We start from the raw sequence: 18,806 nt of genomic DNA, 5'->3' as shown, positions 1-18,806 counted from the left end.
CTGACTTGAAGTGTCTGACTTCATTATGGAAAGAAGGAGACGTTGCTGTTGTCCTGCTATCCTATATCTAACCTTCCTTTTCTCTCTAAGATCCTTGCGAAATTAGTCGCCAATCAGCTGTGCGACTTTTTACATAATAATGAGTTACTTCCAGTCAGGATTTAGAGCGAATCATAGCACTGAGACAGCACTGGTAAAAATGACTAACCACTTTCTAATAGCTTCAGACAAAGGACTTGTCTCTGTGCTTGTTTTGCTGGATCTTAGTGCTGCCTTCGACACATCCTGCTACAGAGACTAGAGCATCTGATCGGCATTAAAGGAACCGCACTGAGCTGGTTTCAGTCTTATTTATCAGATAGATCTCAGTTTGTACATGTTAATGACAAATCCTCCATTCACACTAAAGTTAGTCACAAAGTCCCACAGGGTTCTGTCCTTGGACCGATTCTATTCTCCTTATATATGCTTCCCTTAGGAAATATTATAAGGAAGCAGTCCATAAATTTTCATTGTAATGCTGATGATACACAATTACATTTATCGATCAAACCAGAAGACACTGATCAATTAGATAAACTTCAAATGTGCATTAAGGAAATAAAAAGCTGGATGACCTGCAATTTTCTGATGTTAAACTCAGATAAAACTGAAGTTATTGTACTTGGCCCCGAAGGCCTCCGAAACTCAATAACTAAAGATATTGTTACTTTGGATAATGTTGTTTTGTCCTCCAGCACCACAGTAAGGAATCTGGGTGTTATTTTTGACCAGGATATGTCCTTCGATTCTCACATAAAATTAACAACAAGGACTGCATATTTTCACCTGCGTAATATTGCGAAAATTAGGAACATTGTGTCTCAGAAAGATGCAGAAAAACTAGTCCATGCATTTGTTACTTTTTGGCTGGACTACTGCAACTCCTTATAATCAGGCTGCTCCAATAAGTCTGTTAAGAGTCTCCAGTTGGTCCAAAATGCTGCAGCTCGTGTACTAACAAAAACAAACCGAAGACAATATATTTCTCCCGTATTAGCCTCTTTGCACTGGCTACCTGTAAAATCTAGAATATAATTTCAAATCCTTCTCCTTACCTATAAAGCTCTTATTGGCTCCGTCGTATCTTAAAGAGCTCATAGTACCGTATCACCCGACTAGATCGCTGCGCTCTGAAAAGCCATAACATGTGGGTCATTTTCACATTACTATAGATATTGTTATAGTTACTCACTGGCTGCTTGCATCTTTGAAAGTGTGTCAGTCTCTCTGTCTTTTGTCTATCTTTGTGTTTCTCTCTTTCTCTCTCCTTTTCTTCCTCCCCAACCAGTCAAGACAGATGGCCATCCTCCACAGAGCTGGGTCTGTCCGACGTTCCAGCCTGTTATAGGGAAGGTTTTCGTTGCCACCGTACTCTAATTGTTGGGTCTATGCCTACTCTGTAAAGTGTCCTGAGATAACTTTTGTTATGATTTGGTACTATAAATAAAATTTTATTTAATTTAATTATCCTACCATAATGTACTCAAAAACTTTTAATAACAAAATGTGCCCGTCAGTGAGGCAAACAATCATCTTTATTTGAATTGTTTGATTACATTGACTGTCGGAGCCAAGCTGCAGTGTTCTCTCTTAATACTGGACCAATTTCAAAAAAGGTTGTTGCCATAAGTCATTTACACAGAAATTCATGGGGAGATCCAGATTGAAAAATACTGAAATTCCCCTTAAATGCAGTGAGAATTTTCCCAGTTGGGAACTATTTTTTCAGATTATTCTGACACCAAATGAATGAAGCACATATCGCATATCTTGCAATGCTAATGAATGAATGTATTCGCCATATGATATGGAACTACTCAAAAATGTAATGGGTTCTTTTGTGGCCAATGCCATACCCTTCCCCCAAGAATGAAAATCAGGCCTGTAGTTTTTCCTTAAAGATGTATTTAGCTGATTTTAATCAAACTATGTGTCATTGCAATGTGTGCAGATGAAAATTGTTTGACTTCTCTCTGTGGACACATTGCACAAGGCTCTGAGCATGTAGCATCAGGTCTGCTGGTGACATGAAGCAACATCAAGACCTCCATTGCTCCAAGGGAAGCCAAACACTGTTCATCTGCCCACTCTACCCACACTGCCATGACACAGAGCTGGTTTAAAATTGTGAAAGTATCCCTTTAATCCTGTTGATGGATAAACAAACATTCAGACAGCTATATCAAGCCAAGAACACAACCTCCTTGGTGGAGGTAATATGCCAAACAGAACAGGCACTGGACAGCAACAGATAGTGTGTCCAGGATGTGACCACCTCCACAGATCTATCCCATGCATCATGTCATATATAACCATTGTATGATGGTTGAAGGTCATTCAAACCACGACTGTATAAAGGTAGCATAAAAAAACTTATTTTACCCCACTTTAATGACTGACACAATGCACACACAATCAGCATGAGCAACATGGAACGTTCTTGAAATAGAAATGATGTGCATTCGTACAACATGTATTTATATTTCTGCCCACAGGGCACAGCTGTCACCATGATAACAGCAGTGATAGCAGTGACCATAGCTCAAAAAAGAGCAAAAAATTAAGCTACTGTGACAAAGTGAAAAAAGCATCTAAGAGAGCGTTACGATTTACAGTAGAAGCCAGAGGTGAAGAGTATTCTCAAAGACTCCCAACTTGCTTTAAATTGATTCTTTTTGAAACACTTGACCATGAGATGGGGAGCAGATGAGTGTGATGTTCCCTGCTATAGTCCATAAAGTGACACTTTCTCTCTGCATTTTGATCATCAACTGTCAAAAAAAACTCTTAATTGATAATATAAATGGTATTTCACTTTCCAATTTCTTTAAATGTCATATTAAATCTAAATTAGCAGTTGTAGCGAAAGAGGACAGGAGATTAAAAAAAGGTTGTTGGGTTGACTGAGGTGACTAGGTTTAGGGGTGGGATTCAAGCCTGGTGGTTGAAGGCGCACATAGTCAGAGCAGGGCATATGGGCATCAAAAAATAATAATGATGACCCAATTTTCAGCAATTTGTATAGTTGTAATCCATTTCATCAAATGTCAGAGGCACTCTATTTCAAGACATTGGTGCAGAAGAGAGTTGAAGGATGTAATAGGTGTGATATTTGGTGTGGTATTTACAGCTACTCTAAGGATAGCATCTTCAAGTTATTCTGATGTTGTTAGATGTGTGAAAAATGAGACACTCTCAGTACAACAAATGTCTTTGCTACAGAGGATATATTGGGGAATGGAGGGCAGGTAGTGGTACATATTGCTGTCTATCACAGTGTCTTTTCTGATACCACTGGGGAAATGCCAAAGCAAAAATTTCTAATTTTACAAGGTTGCTTTGACTTACACAGACCTTACATTGCTATAACTGTATACGTTAAAATTATGAACATATATTGAAGAAAATGTCTTAGGAAACAATTAACCCATCAAGACATGTGCATTTGACTCCACCAGCACAGCAACACATAACCATCCACACACAAATAGATTTGTGTGGTTTTTCATAGACACTGCCGACACGGTCGCACTTTGTCACTACTTTGTGTGTTTTTGGCATAACGTTATAGCTGTGAAAATAGCAGTACAGTGTTTATGCAGTTTATTTGTCAGTAAATAAATGCTACAACTTAAGTCAACACAAGGTGGGCCGTTAAGGTGGAGCAAAAATGAATTGACAATCTGCTCTTCGATTTTCCATTCACTAAAGTTTATGATAATAATTACACAATGACAATATGCAAATTGTGTCTAAGCCATCTAAAAACCCAGGAAAAACCCTGATATAACAATGTCACCTACCTGTTGGGGATCCCTCCAGCACCTCTCCTGTGTAACGCGTCTCTTTGAAGATGGGCCGGTTGTCATTTTGGTCAATGACAGTGATCATTAGTAAGGCTGGTCCCTCGACGAGATTTCCAGTGAAGTCTGTGGTTGAAACTTGCAGCTGTGTGGATGAAAAGATAAAGGAGTTTATTTTCTCTAATGGAGATGGTGTTCTGGGTCTAACTCTTATTTACAGTAATCTTTGTAAAACTGCAGATGAGTGAATGAAAAAATGTGCTGTTCTTTGTCCTACTACTAAAATATCCCACCAATCTAATAAGTGGATTGCATCCTCCCTACAAGCATCACTACAACGTACTGCATCTCCAACAAATAATGCAATTTGTCTTGAGGCAAATAAACACAGTTGCAATTATGCTATCTTTGTGGTGGGCAATTTCTGTAGAATACAACAATGAAAAGATTTGTTCGTTAATGGCTATCAACTTTTGAAGGCATACATATTTTGATGAATGTTTTATCCTTGTAAAATAAGTCACTGAATACAAAATATTACATCAATGCTATTTTTCTTCTATGCCTGGTCCTTATATGCAGGAAAAAAAAACTATTGTCCTTGATTATATGAATTAAGATCATGTATGTGTCAAGCAGCAACCTCCGGGACTGAAAATTACACCACTGTGGAAGTGGCAAAAACGTCAGTTCCTTTTAGGGACGCTTGAGGCTAACCTCACTCTCGCCAGATGAATTTTGTTCCGCCTTGCTTCACTCATCCATCTGGGATCGCTCGACTGTGAAGCAATTTTAGGAGGCTGGACCTTGTAAAAAATCCTTGCATATGATTGGATAAATCACTTGTCTGTCATCTTTATTGACATGCTACTTCGACTACTCACATCGAACCCAACCTGTGACGCTGATGAGAGCGACACAGGGAAAAGCCAAAACAGAACAGCCAACATCGTTGCCACCAACAAAAGCCTTTCAGAGCCATTCTCTGTGTTCTTTTAAAGAAGAAAGATTCGCTAGATTGGACAACACGGATGAAATAGCAGCATTGATGTTGACGACTGCTTCCTCAATGTGAGCCGACATTGTTGTCTGCATCACAACAGTTGCTTCTCTGCTATGTCACATCTAAAAAAAAAACCCGCCAAGCTAGGCGCTAGGTCAAGGTGGAATGAAAGTCATCCGGCCAAGGTCAGGTTAGCTTGAGGCTGCCTCCAAAAGCGAGTCAATACCCATAGACACCTTTGTTAAAATGCCCAACTTTACAGTACAAATAAACATGCTTACAGTCGTACAAAAAACTTTCCAGGGTTGAATTCATATTTCTATTTTAAATAAATATTTACTATTTAAAGATATGGAGTAATGGCGTGCTGCTCAAAGAATGAAGTCACTCTCCCTCTGGATGTTTGTTGTAAGGTAATAGTTTGTGTGTTGAGTTTATCTCCTTGTTTTTTTTGAGTAAATATTAGAACCTTCCGTGTCAATATCAGACTCCAAGCGCTGTCTCTAAACATTGTTATTTGACGATTTGAGGAACAGTTTGGGTGGGCCACTTTGAGTGACATGTGTGTGCTAGAATAGATAATAGACTTCATTCATGGTATAGCATATTCGGTTTGGGTAATTAAAATAAATAAATAAATACATAAAAATGTAATTTTATTCAATTTATTAAAAAAACAATTTGGGTAGTTTTAATACCGTACATGCAATCCCTCAACTTCAAAAATCCACAAAGCAGAAATTAATAGAGAACGTTTCATTGCATTTGGTTTGTTTATTTTCTCTGAAAATTGCTCACTTCCCCACAAACTTGATTTAATCATGTCCTTGCATATGCATGACTCTCCATATTCCTTTACAACACTTGAAGATAAACAGATAAAGCCTTTTAGTCCTTTATGTTCAGTTACTCATCTCCACCTCCTCTCTGCTTCTTTTACCTTGTCTGCTACTCCACAGTGGGACCCTCCATCCTCTGACATAACATTTTTATGCATTCAACTTCTCCCTACAGTGCAGTTTTTCTAGGGGACCATGCCAGCTTAACAGAGTGCAGTTAAAATATGCACAATATTAATTCGGCAAACAAGCATCTTTTAAGCTAGAGTGTATACTAAATGGATACATACAAAGCCTAGCCTACTAAATAAATACTTAAGATCACCTGTAGTTTAAATTTACAGTGAGAAAATATGCTCTCTGTATCAACTGACTCTTACCCTCTGTATTGTTGATCATTGACTTTAAGGATATAACATTTCATAACTTCATAATTTTAACCTATTAGAAATTATGTGAAATGTTGTCATAAATAGCATAGGAATTCTTGAGATATGGAGAAAAATGTGTAGTCTGAGGTCACAGTGACTTTGACCTCCAAAGTGTAATAATTCACCCTTGAGTCTAAGTGGACATTTGTGTCACATTTGAAGAAAATCCCTCAAGGCGTCCTTGCGATATCACATTCACCAGAATGTAAACTTGATGTTTAACCTCCAAAATCTTCATGCAGAAGAATAGCCCTTTGTTGACTACTGTTTGTTTACTGTGATTTTACAAATGAATGTCTCTGAAATACTTTAGTATTGATGTTTACTGCTTTATCTAGCACATTTGGGTACAAGGAATTAATGGAGGCTACAGACTCCCTGGGAAAATGAACATATGCACCCACAATATGCATATGGAACTGCACTTCAGAATGCTAACAACTGGAATGCAAAATAGCCTGTATGTTGCCACTGCTGATTGTCACACGATGGGGATCAATTTTGATGTGATCCAAGCAACTAGAAATCCGATCTTCAGATGAGGCCATGCACCCTATGAAGTCAATACCATATGTAATGACATTACCTCCATTCCAATCTTAATCAGTGGATAAGGAGATCACTTCACTTCCTTTATTAGCACTGGAGCAGAGCTGGAGAGATTCATCAGAGTGAGCGAGAGAGGTTCCTCCTTTATCGGTATCATCACATTACCAGCCGTTTCTCTTCCTATCAGTAATGCATGACATCACGCAACCTCTCTATCACACGGGTCATCCCACTCCTCTCCCTCTATCGCACTCCTCTGTCTTTCTCTTCCTTTGTCCTCCTATTTGTCCACCGCCATGGAGCCTAGAGCATATAGCGTAATGGCAGTAATGGCATACATGCAGCTGAACTAAGTGTTTTAGGTGTTAGGAGCCTAATGGTTTCACATATCATCTTATCGTCTTCTCCTACTCTCTGCCTTGAGAAAATACCAATGACAGACTGTTCATGAGAGGAACCATTTCCTTGTGTTCACCCTGCAGAACTGCTGACTCTCAAGTTATGGTGTTCTAGTTATTTGTTATTAAGAAACTGTGTCCCCCACTCCATGAGTTTGGTATGGTACATGGCTCTAAATAGTGCAATACCCGCAAGCCTCAGCAGCCATTATTATGGATAAGCCAGTCAGAGGTGTGAATCAGAGCTGTAGCGAATTCAAATATGCCTCAGCATTGCAGTTGGTAAACAAACTTTCCACCATAGTTTCAACCAAACATCAGTTTTTTAAAAAAGCCTACTGCCCATCATTACAGCTGCATGTAACAGAATCGTGTGCTCTGTGTTTGGATGTTTCTTCGCTAATTGCACCTTGGAAGTCATAATTACCTTATCTACCCAGGTTTTTGTACCTTTGACTTTTCACCAAATAACCAGCCTTTCCTAACACAGTCACCCATTTTTTTTGCCCTGATAATTTAACCAGGATAATTTGGTGCTCATCCAAGCCATGGAGGCGTTCTGACTATGATTCAGCTTATGTAGTCTAAGTTGGAAATGAACCAAGGGCACCTGAAATAACTCTGCCCACATCACAGCACTGTTGGCACTAGTTTCAAACTTGTATTGACATCTGTCTGCACATATATTAAATTATTTCCTGTTATGAAAAAATAATAAAGTAAAAATATTTTCAGATAACTAACTACAAAAATAGTATACTATAAAAAAACATATAGAATACTGTATGCGATGAGAAATTTGGACAGACCTCTTTTTTTCTTTCCCTACTTGCTTCCTGGATTACCTTTCACTTAATAACCAAACATTAAAAATAAAATGTTGCGGTTGTATGCCTCTGCTAACTAGATCAAGTTGTAGTGTTGCAGTTTACATCCAGACTTGCATAACATGTAGTGAAGACTTTGAAGTAATTTAATAGAGTAATTTAATAGAAATGTATTGATTGCCATGTCAATGTGGACATTGTGTTCAGATTAACACTGTTTGACCTGTCTGAGTGGCGGAAGTCCCCGTGGAAAGGACCATTGAAGATTTGAGTGTGAACAGATATGTTTTCCATCAGTTGGTGGATTTTGATAGATCTTTGTTGTTCTTCTTTCAAAAGGCTGTTCATCCGAACACATTTCCTACATTGCACAGACCTGGATTCAAATGTGTAAAGTATCCCTTTGAGTGTATTTTTTACGAAACATGAATGCTTTAGTTTCAAGGGTGTGCACCCAAGATTAGTATCACCAATTCAGTATCCCACCGAATGTCTCCCTTGTATTCATGAGTTATGGTGTTTAATAATGGCCAGAAAAGCTTTGTGAATATGATCTTCGACCTTTGGATATAAAGGTCATCACTATATATATTTTTGTCCTGGTACACATTTGTTTGAAATGTTGTCATCATTAGCATTTGAATTCTTGAGTTGGAGCCAAAAAGTCTTTTGTGAGTTCTTACTGACCTTAGTCTTGCATAGCCACCTGTATCTCCATAGCGCTGACACATAATTTCTGAGCGTAGAGGAAAAACACTCCCAGGCTTGTCTGCATTTCTTTAAAATAATTCTAATTAGTTTGGGGAATTGGAAGATAATGACCATGGCTTAATCCCAGTGCATTCAGTGAGCCTGACTACAGTGACCTTGACCCTTGACCACCAAAATCTAATCAGCTCATCCATGAGTCCAAGTTGACATTAGTGCCAAATGTGAAGACATTCCCTCATGGCCTTCCTGAGATACTGCGTTCATGAGAGTAGAACTTATGTGAGGTCATAGTCACCTGACCATTGACCTCCAAAATCTAATCAGTACAACCAAATTTGAAGAAATTCCCTCCAGGGTTTCCTGAGATATTATATTCAAAAGAATGGGACAGGTAAAGACGGACGGACAACCAAAAATATGTCTACCGCCGGCAAAGAGACATAAAAATACTTTTTTAGATTCTACATACAGTAGCTCAGTTTTATTGTAACTAAGCCACAGAGGAGCAAGACTGGTATTTTGCCTTAAGTATATGTAACTGGTGACAAATGGCTATCATGCTTTTTATACCTTGTCTCAATGCAGTAATATTTTACAAAGAACATACCTTACCCTGCAGGCTTTATGTGAAAGACTGCATCTGATTAAACAGTTGCCCTCGCAACAATGGGAATATTCATCAAATAGAATTTGGTAAAAGCAGCACACCCTTTCTTACCCTACTGCCGTCAGTTCTCTAATAGCTCTTTTTGTACTCCTGACTAGTCTTCATTGGTTGGATGTTTGTGCAAATCCTCACCTGTGTACTCTCTCTCCTCTCCTCTTGGATATATATGCATAATGGAAGACTGCACATGTGCATACAATTTGGTCTGTGCATGAAATACATAAAAAGGGTGAAAGAACACTTTTATCCAGTATATTATACATATGAGCATGTAGAAAAAGTGGAATACGGTCTTTTGAGACCCAATTAGCTTCCAGCATATAAGTTGTACTACACATACTGTATATACACCATCATCCGTCACTTCTACCTCTGGGGAAATGACAACTTCTGAGAATCTATTCTTACATGTTTATAAATACACAACATTTACATTTGTTATTTATTAAATCTTGGTGTGACTTCCTGCATTAGTTTACATAGAAAAAGGACCCATTACATTCCCAAAAGCATCAAATCATAATGACACAGTGTGTGTGTACATTAGACTGACTGTAGACTAGTCTAGTCAGACCTGAGGTATTGCATTCCTCACACGGCTCATCACTTGCCTGTTAGCAAAATGAGGAGGCTATTTTCTCTCTTTCACAGATCAGAGCAAACTTTTTTCTCTAGTTGAAAATTAGCATCTATGTGTGCAAGAGGGGCAGTGATTTCTTTGGAGCAAAAATTACTTGTTTAAGGCAGGGAGAATTGGAGAAAATGGGCCCTGTTCGTGCAAGATCAGCAGCAGTCAGTCACAGAGGACATGATAAACTCTGTGACCATTACCTCTGTGTATAATGGCTGACTTGGCCTTCAGTGTGAAGATCTGTGACTACAAGCCATCTTTTCTGTTAACATTACAGATCTCAGTGAACACTTTCCGTTTTGCACTCACACTGTGTTAAAGAAGCTTGAGCTGGGCTATTGAGCTATTTTCTTAACTAGCTTAGATCAGTACCACACTAAGACCCTGAAGATGTAATAATCAGCACATAATATAAGAAAACCATGAGCACATACTGAATAATCTAAAAAAAAGATGAAATTTGTAATAGCTTCAGTACAGTACATAGTGTAATAATTAAAGAAAGAGTACTATACTAGTCTTCTTAAAGCATATATATACCCTTCTAGTTTGACATGTTACAAGTGAAGTCCTTAATTTAAGGAAGCTGTCTAAAAACAAAGTTTGTCTTTCCACTAGTTGATGTTAGCTTAGATGTGTTCCCATATCTCGCAAGAGTTTGTTATTGAGACAGAGACAGCAGGTCTCAAACAAAGTTAATTTTCTTGATTTCTCCCTGTGAAAAAAATGCCTTTTTAGTGTCTTGTTTGTTTAGTTTTCGAGATATCCAATATTTACTTCAGTGACTATAGAGTGAAGGGATCAGTCATAATCTGTGTTCACATTCCCTTATTTCAGTGGAATCTATACACCCAGGACCTGCTGCTAGTCTCCTAAAGAGGTAAGGCAGTGGCGAAACATGTGACACATATATTAATAACTATGAGGTGTCTCTCTTCCAGATTGCCGCTGGTTATTCTTTAAATAAAGTAGGCACTTGTTTACATATTATAAGTGTTGCTCATATTTTTATTCATCATGAATACCATGGTAATGCATTGTGAATAACTTATTTTGGTGTTGGTGAAGTACCACTTACTTGTATAGTGCCTAACGTCATACATATTGTGCTTATGAAGAACCTGCACTTGAACACACACTCAAAATTTGCCACAAACGCATGCATGCTGACACAACATAGACAATGGTGTTTGACTATAACTGAACTGTTCACACTTCATTCTGAAACCCTTTGGTTTCAATCTGAATTCATGGTCAACAACATCATTATGCTAATCGCTTTCCCTCTCCACGCCCCTTTCAGAGAGCGTACCTCAGAGCTTTGAGTGTTAAAGGCCTTTGTGCCCAGATGAGAAGCTAGGTTAATTACAGAGGAGGAATTTAGGCAGAGGTGTGAGCTGAATCAACTGTCATCTGGACGCTTGGCTTATTGTGGCAGAAGCAGAGGCATGGTATCAGAGCTGAGGGGGCTTTATTACAGCCTTAAACACAGACAAGAATAGGAAGAGTGAAAAGGGAAGTGGTGAAAAGGGGTTGAGTCATGCATATGCCACTGCCATCGCCTCATTTCACATTCTCTCAGCATTCATCTCCTCCTGAGCCATTCAAGTAGTAGTCCCTTTGCTGGGGTGGCGAATTGAAAGGGGCTATGCTTGCCTGCCGTTTTCTTAAGATCCCAGCGAATATGCTCTGCAGTAGCTCCAAGGTGAACAGTTCCCAGAACCTCCAAAACACTCCTGTGGTTCAGCCTTTATCAGCAGGCTGCGCTCCACCCTGCAGAACCCCACACCTGCCCTAACACAGTTCAGACAGTCTTCAGGAGAGAGAGCTTTCCTTCCCTAAAAATATACCCTTAGTGCTCTACTTTGGACACAACAAGGGGGCATGAGCTGATCACTGTAAAGTTTGCTTAAGTGTTTTCCTGTGCAGCTCCAGCAGAATGAGTTTGATTGGTAAACTCAGTTTGTAATATCTAGAAAAAAAGGAACCCGAGGATGGGTCAGAACCATCAAATGTTTGTATCTTTACAGTAAATCCGCTAATGAAAAATCAATCCTAATGATGATGATGGAGAGAATGAGAAGTTGACGGTGCCAACAGTCATCATGAAATACAGTATGTGCTATTTGGAAATGGCATGAGTTTAAAGAAAATGACTTTGTACAATGTCTTTTCATTTCTTTGTTAAAGCCACAAAGACAAATATTACAGCAGGACAGTTTCATTTTATCCGTCTGCTTTCACAATCAGTACACTTGTGAAGGAAAGCCCTTCTCTTCAGTTTTCATACACCTTCTTCTATAGTACAGTGAGGTGTGAGAACAACAGAGAGATGTTTTTGTTTCTATCGCTTTCTCAAAATAATTTCCCTTTATTCTCTATTCCCTTTCAAAGTGAAGACCTCAAGGCATCAGCTTCCCTTAGATGAATCCACAGGGATACGAGAATATTAATCCACCGGTCAGGTACACATCTGTTACATCTACCTTCAAAAACTTGAATCATTCTATACAAATGAAATTAAGCCATGGAAGCAGGCTGTCAAGTAGGATGCACAGCTGCCAATTGTGTTTCATGCTTTCACCATAGCTCTCTGAAAGATACGGTAAGGCCAAAAAGGACTGGGTGAGAGTTTTATGCTAAAGAGTGCATTTGTCTTCAAAGTAAAAACACATTAAACGATAAGCAGTTAAATCAAAAACTCCCTGTACTCCTGAATTTTGATTAGGGCTTCAGAAAAATATGTTAGCCCTAATAGCTGCATCTCTATAGCGATGGCCATGTTGTAACCTCAGTTAGTTGTTCTACCACATCAGTCCAGAGTGAAATAGCTCATCAAGTAGAAAATGGATTGCGCTGGTATTTTGGACATGCAAAGTGCCAGGGGGTAGAAGTCTACTGACTTTAGTCACTCTTCATCCAAAACCACAATCAAATCAAATCAAATTGAATTAATCTTTATTTATATGGCACTTTTCATACTGTTTACAGTAGCAAAAAGTGCCTTACAGGAAATAAAAGCAAAACAAAAAACAAAAAAAAAGAACAAAAAAACACCATGAAAACCGAGGGGCTAAAACAGTAAAGTAAGATAAAAAGGTATAGAAGCTAAAAACTGAGGGAATAAAAACAGTCAAAACAGTAAAATAAGATAAAAAGAATAGAGGATAATAACTGAGGGAGTGTAAAAACAGTCAAAATAGTAAAATAAACAAATCGAAGTTAAAAATAAAAAAAATATAAGAAGCATGAAAGGATTTTTATCTTCACGTCTTCCATGTTTGAGGAACTAGCCCTAAAGTGTTGTAGTTATAAAGCCAATGTTAAGACACTTCAGACTGTATTTTTATTTTTTTAAATGTTAATGTGTTCTTCAGCCAACAAAAACCTGGACTATTGAGTTGTGTTATGTGTGGATTTCTTTTTCTGTCTCTTATCCCAGAGTAACTGATTGGAAATGTTCCTCATTGCATCAAAAGAAAAGAAACCCTTGGAATGTCAAAGAAGATATAAATAGATTGTCTTTGGAGGGAGAGAGATTGAACAAAAGATGGAAGGTAGGGAAGAGTGGGGGAGTTAAAAGTATGAAGAAGACAGAAAATGATAGAAAAGATCTTTCATTCAGCTGGCCGTCTGGCAAGATAAAATAATAATCTTCTGGGGGAAAAAAGGCTTCTGAAAGGCGTTGAAAGAGTCACAAAGGCTATCGCTGGTATATCACGGTCCAAAATAGCCCCCTTCCTCTCCTAACATATAATTTTATCTCTTTTTGTCTGGTACTAAAGGTTCAGTTTGGGGGGATGTTGGAAAACTAGGTGTACCTATCTGCAACTGTTTTCGCTGCTTCTTTGTTTTATATTTATCGTTAGAAGAGGTGCAATCACTCTATAGGAATTTAGTTTATCTATTTATAGTAAACAAAAACACTGTTATATCGGTTTGAAATTACATGTTGGAAAATATGACATGACACATGCTGAGCTTCTACAGGAAGGTGGTTCTGTGACTGGGTGCAGCTACCTGATCCGGCACGTCTGCAATCAACTCATCAACTCACAGATCAATTACTTCGGGTCTCCTTCCACTCATAACCAGATTGTTCAGCCTGCTCAAGGATAGATACGCTCCTGGCAGCTCAGTAGCTTGCATACTGAAGTCATTTTTTTTGTCTTTTTCTTTGATTTCTGTGATTTCTAACCAGTTTTTCCTTGTGATTAGATCTCCAGCCATGCCACTCCATCTGAAGCTCTTTGCTCCAGTCACCGGCTGGATTACAACGTTAACACACCCAACAGCCTGCCTGCACCTCGCTGTCAGCCATACTCCTCCCTTCATCTATTTAAACCCCTTTTTTCATTGAAACCAATTTACCACTTACCCTTTTTGTGTCTGTGTCTGCACTTGAGTCCGAACAGCACAAGTCTTAACAGGTATAGGACTAATGTAGTACTGGAGTACAGGAGTGAGTAAATAATGAATGTGTTTACATTGTCAGATATCCTACCATTCTCAGCAATGACTTTGTCTATTCTTACTGTATTTACTTTTGTACTTTCCTCAGCATAGATTCTAATAATCTTGTGACCCATTTCAGTCCATTTACTGTAATTTGTGGTCAATGTCAGCCATTTTACTGGATAGTACTGAGAGTCTTACTGTCTCCAGTCTCTACCACTGAAAGTGAAGATGCCTTGGCACTAAAGCAGGGTGCATTAGAGGTTGTGCAATGTGCCTCAGCAGGCGGCGGACAGGCTGAATTAGCAGCGGTAATGCCTGAGGCTGAGCAACAGGGCACTCACTGTTTAATCGGGTTATCTTGGAGGATGGGTACAGCAGTATGTCTGCAGGGGTTTAAGGGTGTTTCTGGAAGGACAGCGGGATAGTGACAGAACTTGTAGAGTTGAATGATCCTGACCTGAAGAAAGGCTTAAAAACAAGAAAAAAATGTTTTGGTCGTTCAACCTTGGCTTAGCAGTTGTTTGAAACGAACAACAGATGCAAAGTTGAAATCCTGTGTACTGTGTCTCTGATACATGAAGAGTGTGTTGCATACATAGCTAACTGGACAATTATTATAACAAATTATACACCAACTGCATTTTCCGTGGAGCGCAATGGTGTGTGAACCTGTGGCATGAATGCATTGTGGTTACATTCCTTAAAGGTAAAAGCTATTATGGTGGCTAGAGATTTGTTTGCTCAGGGAGTGTTGATGATAGCGTGTGTGCGTGTGTGCGTGTGCGTGTGCGTGTGCGTGTGTGTGTGTGTCCGTGTCCGTGTCCTTTATCTCTTGCCCACACATAGGGACTAAGTGCACATCAGGCCTGATTTCCAGTGTGCAGGGCAGCGTATCCTGCTCTCTAAACCCCAGGAAATTACAGTCCAGCCAAGCAGAAAACAGGAGTGGGATTTGGACAACAGGCTTCACCTGTCTCAGGCCCCGGGTTCATACAGTTACACCTACTGTAAATGAGAAAAGCCTTAGATTGTTGTATGAAACAGTGGTGTATTTCTGTTGAAGTTTCTAGCCGTGTAAACATTATGTGCATGCTATAGAACTTGCAATACATATTTATTTTTATGAATCAGAAATAGCTTTTTTATATTTTATTATTCTATTTTTATTGTTCCTATTTTTCCCCATTGTTCTCCTATCTCATCTACCTTTTCTCAATTCCTTGTAGTCCACTGTTCTTTCGTCTTTGGTCCACTAAATGCAAAAAATGTGTTAATAATAAGCCATGACAACAATGTGGGTATTGCTTCCACCTTGAGTCTGTGTATGTGTATGTATGCGTGTGCGGGTGTGTGCGTGTGTGTGTATGTGTGTATGTGTGCGACACCTGCTGTAGCTTGAACTAACAGAGAGGCAGTTTTGAGTATTTAGTTGTGTTTATGTCAGTGTGTCTGTGGACAGATTTTGTCGCTGTGCCAGCGTTGCAACTGTGCAAGATACATACATGAATCCTTACAAGTGTGTAGTTATCATCATGATGGTCGAGATTGAAAATTGGTGTGATCCGAACAAGGGGGCCAGAAGAAGGGTCGGTCCCCCTGACTTTACAGCCCAGAGTTACTTAATAGGTTAACTAGAAACAGGTAAGTAACATGACTGAGTATAAAAAGTGCATTGTAAAGTCAGGATGGGGAGAGGTTCACCACTCTGTGAAAGATTGTGCAGGCAAATAGTTCAACAATTTATGTATGATGTTTCTCAACGTAAAATTGCAAAGAATTTGATTCCTCTACAGTACGTAATATCATTAAAAGATTCAGAGAATCTGAATAAATATCTGTTTACAAGGCCAAAAAAACAATATTAGATGGCCGTTATCTTCCAGACCTCAGACAGCACTGCATTAAAAACAGACATGATTCTGTAGAGGACATCACTAAATGGGCTTAGGAACACTTCCGTCTGAGCTAATGAGTCTGAGTTAATCGATGCATCCACAAATGCCAGCTGAAACTCATAGCTCATTGAAGATGGACTGAGGCAGAGTAGAAAACTGTCCTGTGGTCTGTCAAAATTTGAAAATAATTTTGGAAATCTGCCCATTTGTTAAGGCACCATTAATGCTGAATGATATATAGGTTTTGGAGCAATGTGTGCTGCCAAGTTGCTTATTACAGCAAGATAATGCTAAACCACATTATTCACCTATTACAACAGAATGGCCCTGTAGTAAACTAGTCTGGGTGCTAGACTGGCCTGCCTGCAGTCACGACTTGTTACCCAATAAAAATGTTTAGTGCGTAATGAAATGTAAAATTTGACAAAGGAGACACTGAACTAAGTATATTCCCCTTGTTCAGCGGCTGCCTGTCTTCACTAGGAGCGTGAGGAGGTGGACTCAGGAGGCTGCTGATGCATTACAGGACTGCTTAGAGTCGACAGACTGGGATGCACTTGTTGAGCCACATGGAGAGGATCTGGACAACATGACCGACTGCATCACAGAATACATTAGGTTCTGTGAATACACCACCATACCAACTGTACGCCGCTTCCCTAATAATAAGCCGTGGATCACCAATGACCTAAAAGCCCTTCTTAACAAGAAGAAGAAGGTGTTAAGGTCTGGAGACAGGGAAGAACTGTGGAGATTGCAGCATGAACTCAGGGATATGCTGAGGACCTGTAAAGACGTCTACAGGAGGAAGCTGGAGGCCAAACTCCAGCAGAACAATGTGAGGGATGTGTGGACTGGTATGAAGCAGATCACTGGGTGTAAGGTGAGCGGCAGGCAGTCATCAGGCAGCCTGGAGAGGGCAAACAAGCTGAACAGATTCTTCAATAGGTTCAGCTCACAGCCTTCTGTCGTCTCCATGACACCTCCAGACCCCCACACACCCTCACTGCCCCAAATGCTTCCTCCCCTCCCCCTCAATCCCCTCCTGTGCAGCACCTCTCCTCCTCCTCAACCTCTTCCTCCTTCTCCTCCACCTTCACCTCCTTCTCCACCTCCTTGTCCTCCACAGAAGACACCAGCAGCCTCCCCTGCATGACTGTGACTGCAGGCCAGGTTAGGAGACAGCTGGAGAGACTCCACCAGCATAAGGCTGCAGGCCCTGACGGTATAAGCCCCAGGATCCTGAAGACATGTGCCAGCAGGCTGTCTCCTGTCCTACAACACCTCTACAACCTGAGCCTTGGTCAGGAGAGAATACCAGTGCTTTGGAAGACTTCCTGCCTGGTTCCTGTTCCAAAGAAATCGACACCATCAGACCTCAATGACTATCGACTAGTGGCCATCACATCTTACGTCACGAAGGTGCTGGATAGACTGGTTTTGGTAAACCTGAGGCCGCAGGTGAGAGCCCTGCTAGACCCTCTGCAATTTGCTTATCAGCCCCACTTGGGAGTTGATGACGCTGTCATCTACCTGCTGCAATGAGCCCATTTGCACCTGGATGGTGGAGGAGGTACTGTGAGAATCACATTCTTTGATTTCTCTAGTGCTTTTAACACCGTTCAGCCACTGCTACTGGGGGAGAAGCTGCGAGTGATGGGGGTAGACGACACAAAGATCTCCTGGATTACTGACCACCTGACAGGCAGGCCACAGTTTGTCTGTATGGGCAGTGTTCTGTCTGATGTGGTGGTTAGTGATACAGGAGCTCCACAGGGGACTGTACTATCTCCTTTCCTGTTCACCTTATACACCACTGACTTTCAGTACAACCCTGGGTCGTGTCACCTGCAAAAGTTTTCTGACAACTCGGCTGTTGTTGGGTGTATAAGTGAGGGACAGGAGGAGGGGTACAGGGCACCGGTAGACAACTTTGTGAAGTGGACTGGACAGAATCACCTGTACCTGAACATCAGCAAGACCAGAGAGATGGTGATGGATTTCAGGAAGAAGAGGAAGACGACTTTCCAACCTCTGTGCATTCTGGGAAAGGATGTGGAGGGGGTGGAGAATTACAAGTACCTGGGTGTTACCATCAACCACAGACTGGACTGGAGATCTAACACTGAAGCTGTTTACAAGAAGGGGATGAGCAGACTTTACTTCCTGAGGAAGCTGAGATCCTTCAACGTGTGCAGCAAGAGGTTGGAGATCTTTTATCAGTCTGTGGTGGCCAGTGTACTTTTCTTTGCTGTGGTTTGTTGGGGAAGCAGCATTGGAGCCAGCGACATCAACAGACTCAACAAACTGATCAGGAAGGCTGGCTCTGTGATTGGCTCCAAACAGGACACTCTGGAGGCTGTGGTGGAGAGGAGGACACTGAAAAAAATGTTATCCATCATGGATAATCCTCTCCACCCTCTCCAACTCACACTGGTCAGATAGCGGGGCACCTTCTCCAGAAGGCTGCTTCAGCTTCGCTGTCGTAGCAACAGATACATGAAATCCATCCTGCCACAGCTGTCTCACCTCTGCCTGACAGAGAACTCTGG

The 18,806-nt window shown here is 40.3% G+C and overlaps 1 protein-coding gene across 1 annotated transcript in view; it reads right to left on the bottom strand.

The window, feature by feature from the left end:
• cdh13 (cadherin 13, H-cadherin (heart)) overlaps positions 1 to 18,806 on the bottom strand; it is a gene marked incomplete at its 5' end in the record, with an annotated part of 302,811 nt that overhangs the window by 206,942 nt on the left and 77,063 nt on the right. The window contains one exon of the mRNA XM_083916469.1: positions 3,846 to 3,990. Within this exon, the coding sequence (XP_083772595.1) occupies positions 3,846 to 3,990 (145 nt within the window). The remainder of the gene's footprint in view (positions 1 to 3,845; positions 3,991 to 18,806) is intronic.

This window comes from Echiichthys vipera (assembly GCF_963691815.1).
Source record: "Echiichthys vipera genome assembly, chromosome: 7".
NCBI classification, from domain to species: Eukaryota; Metazoa; Chordata; class Actinopteri; order Perciformes; family Trachinidae; genus Echiichthys; species Echiichthys vipera.
Note: the sequence above shows the minus strand (reverse complement) of the source record. Positions and strands in the feature narration are given on the sequence as shown.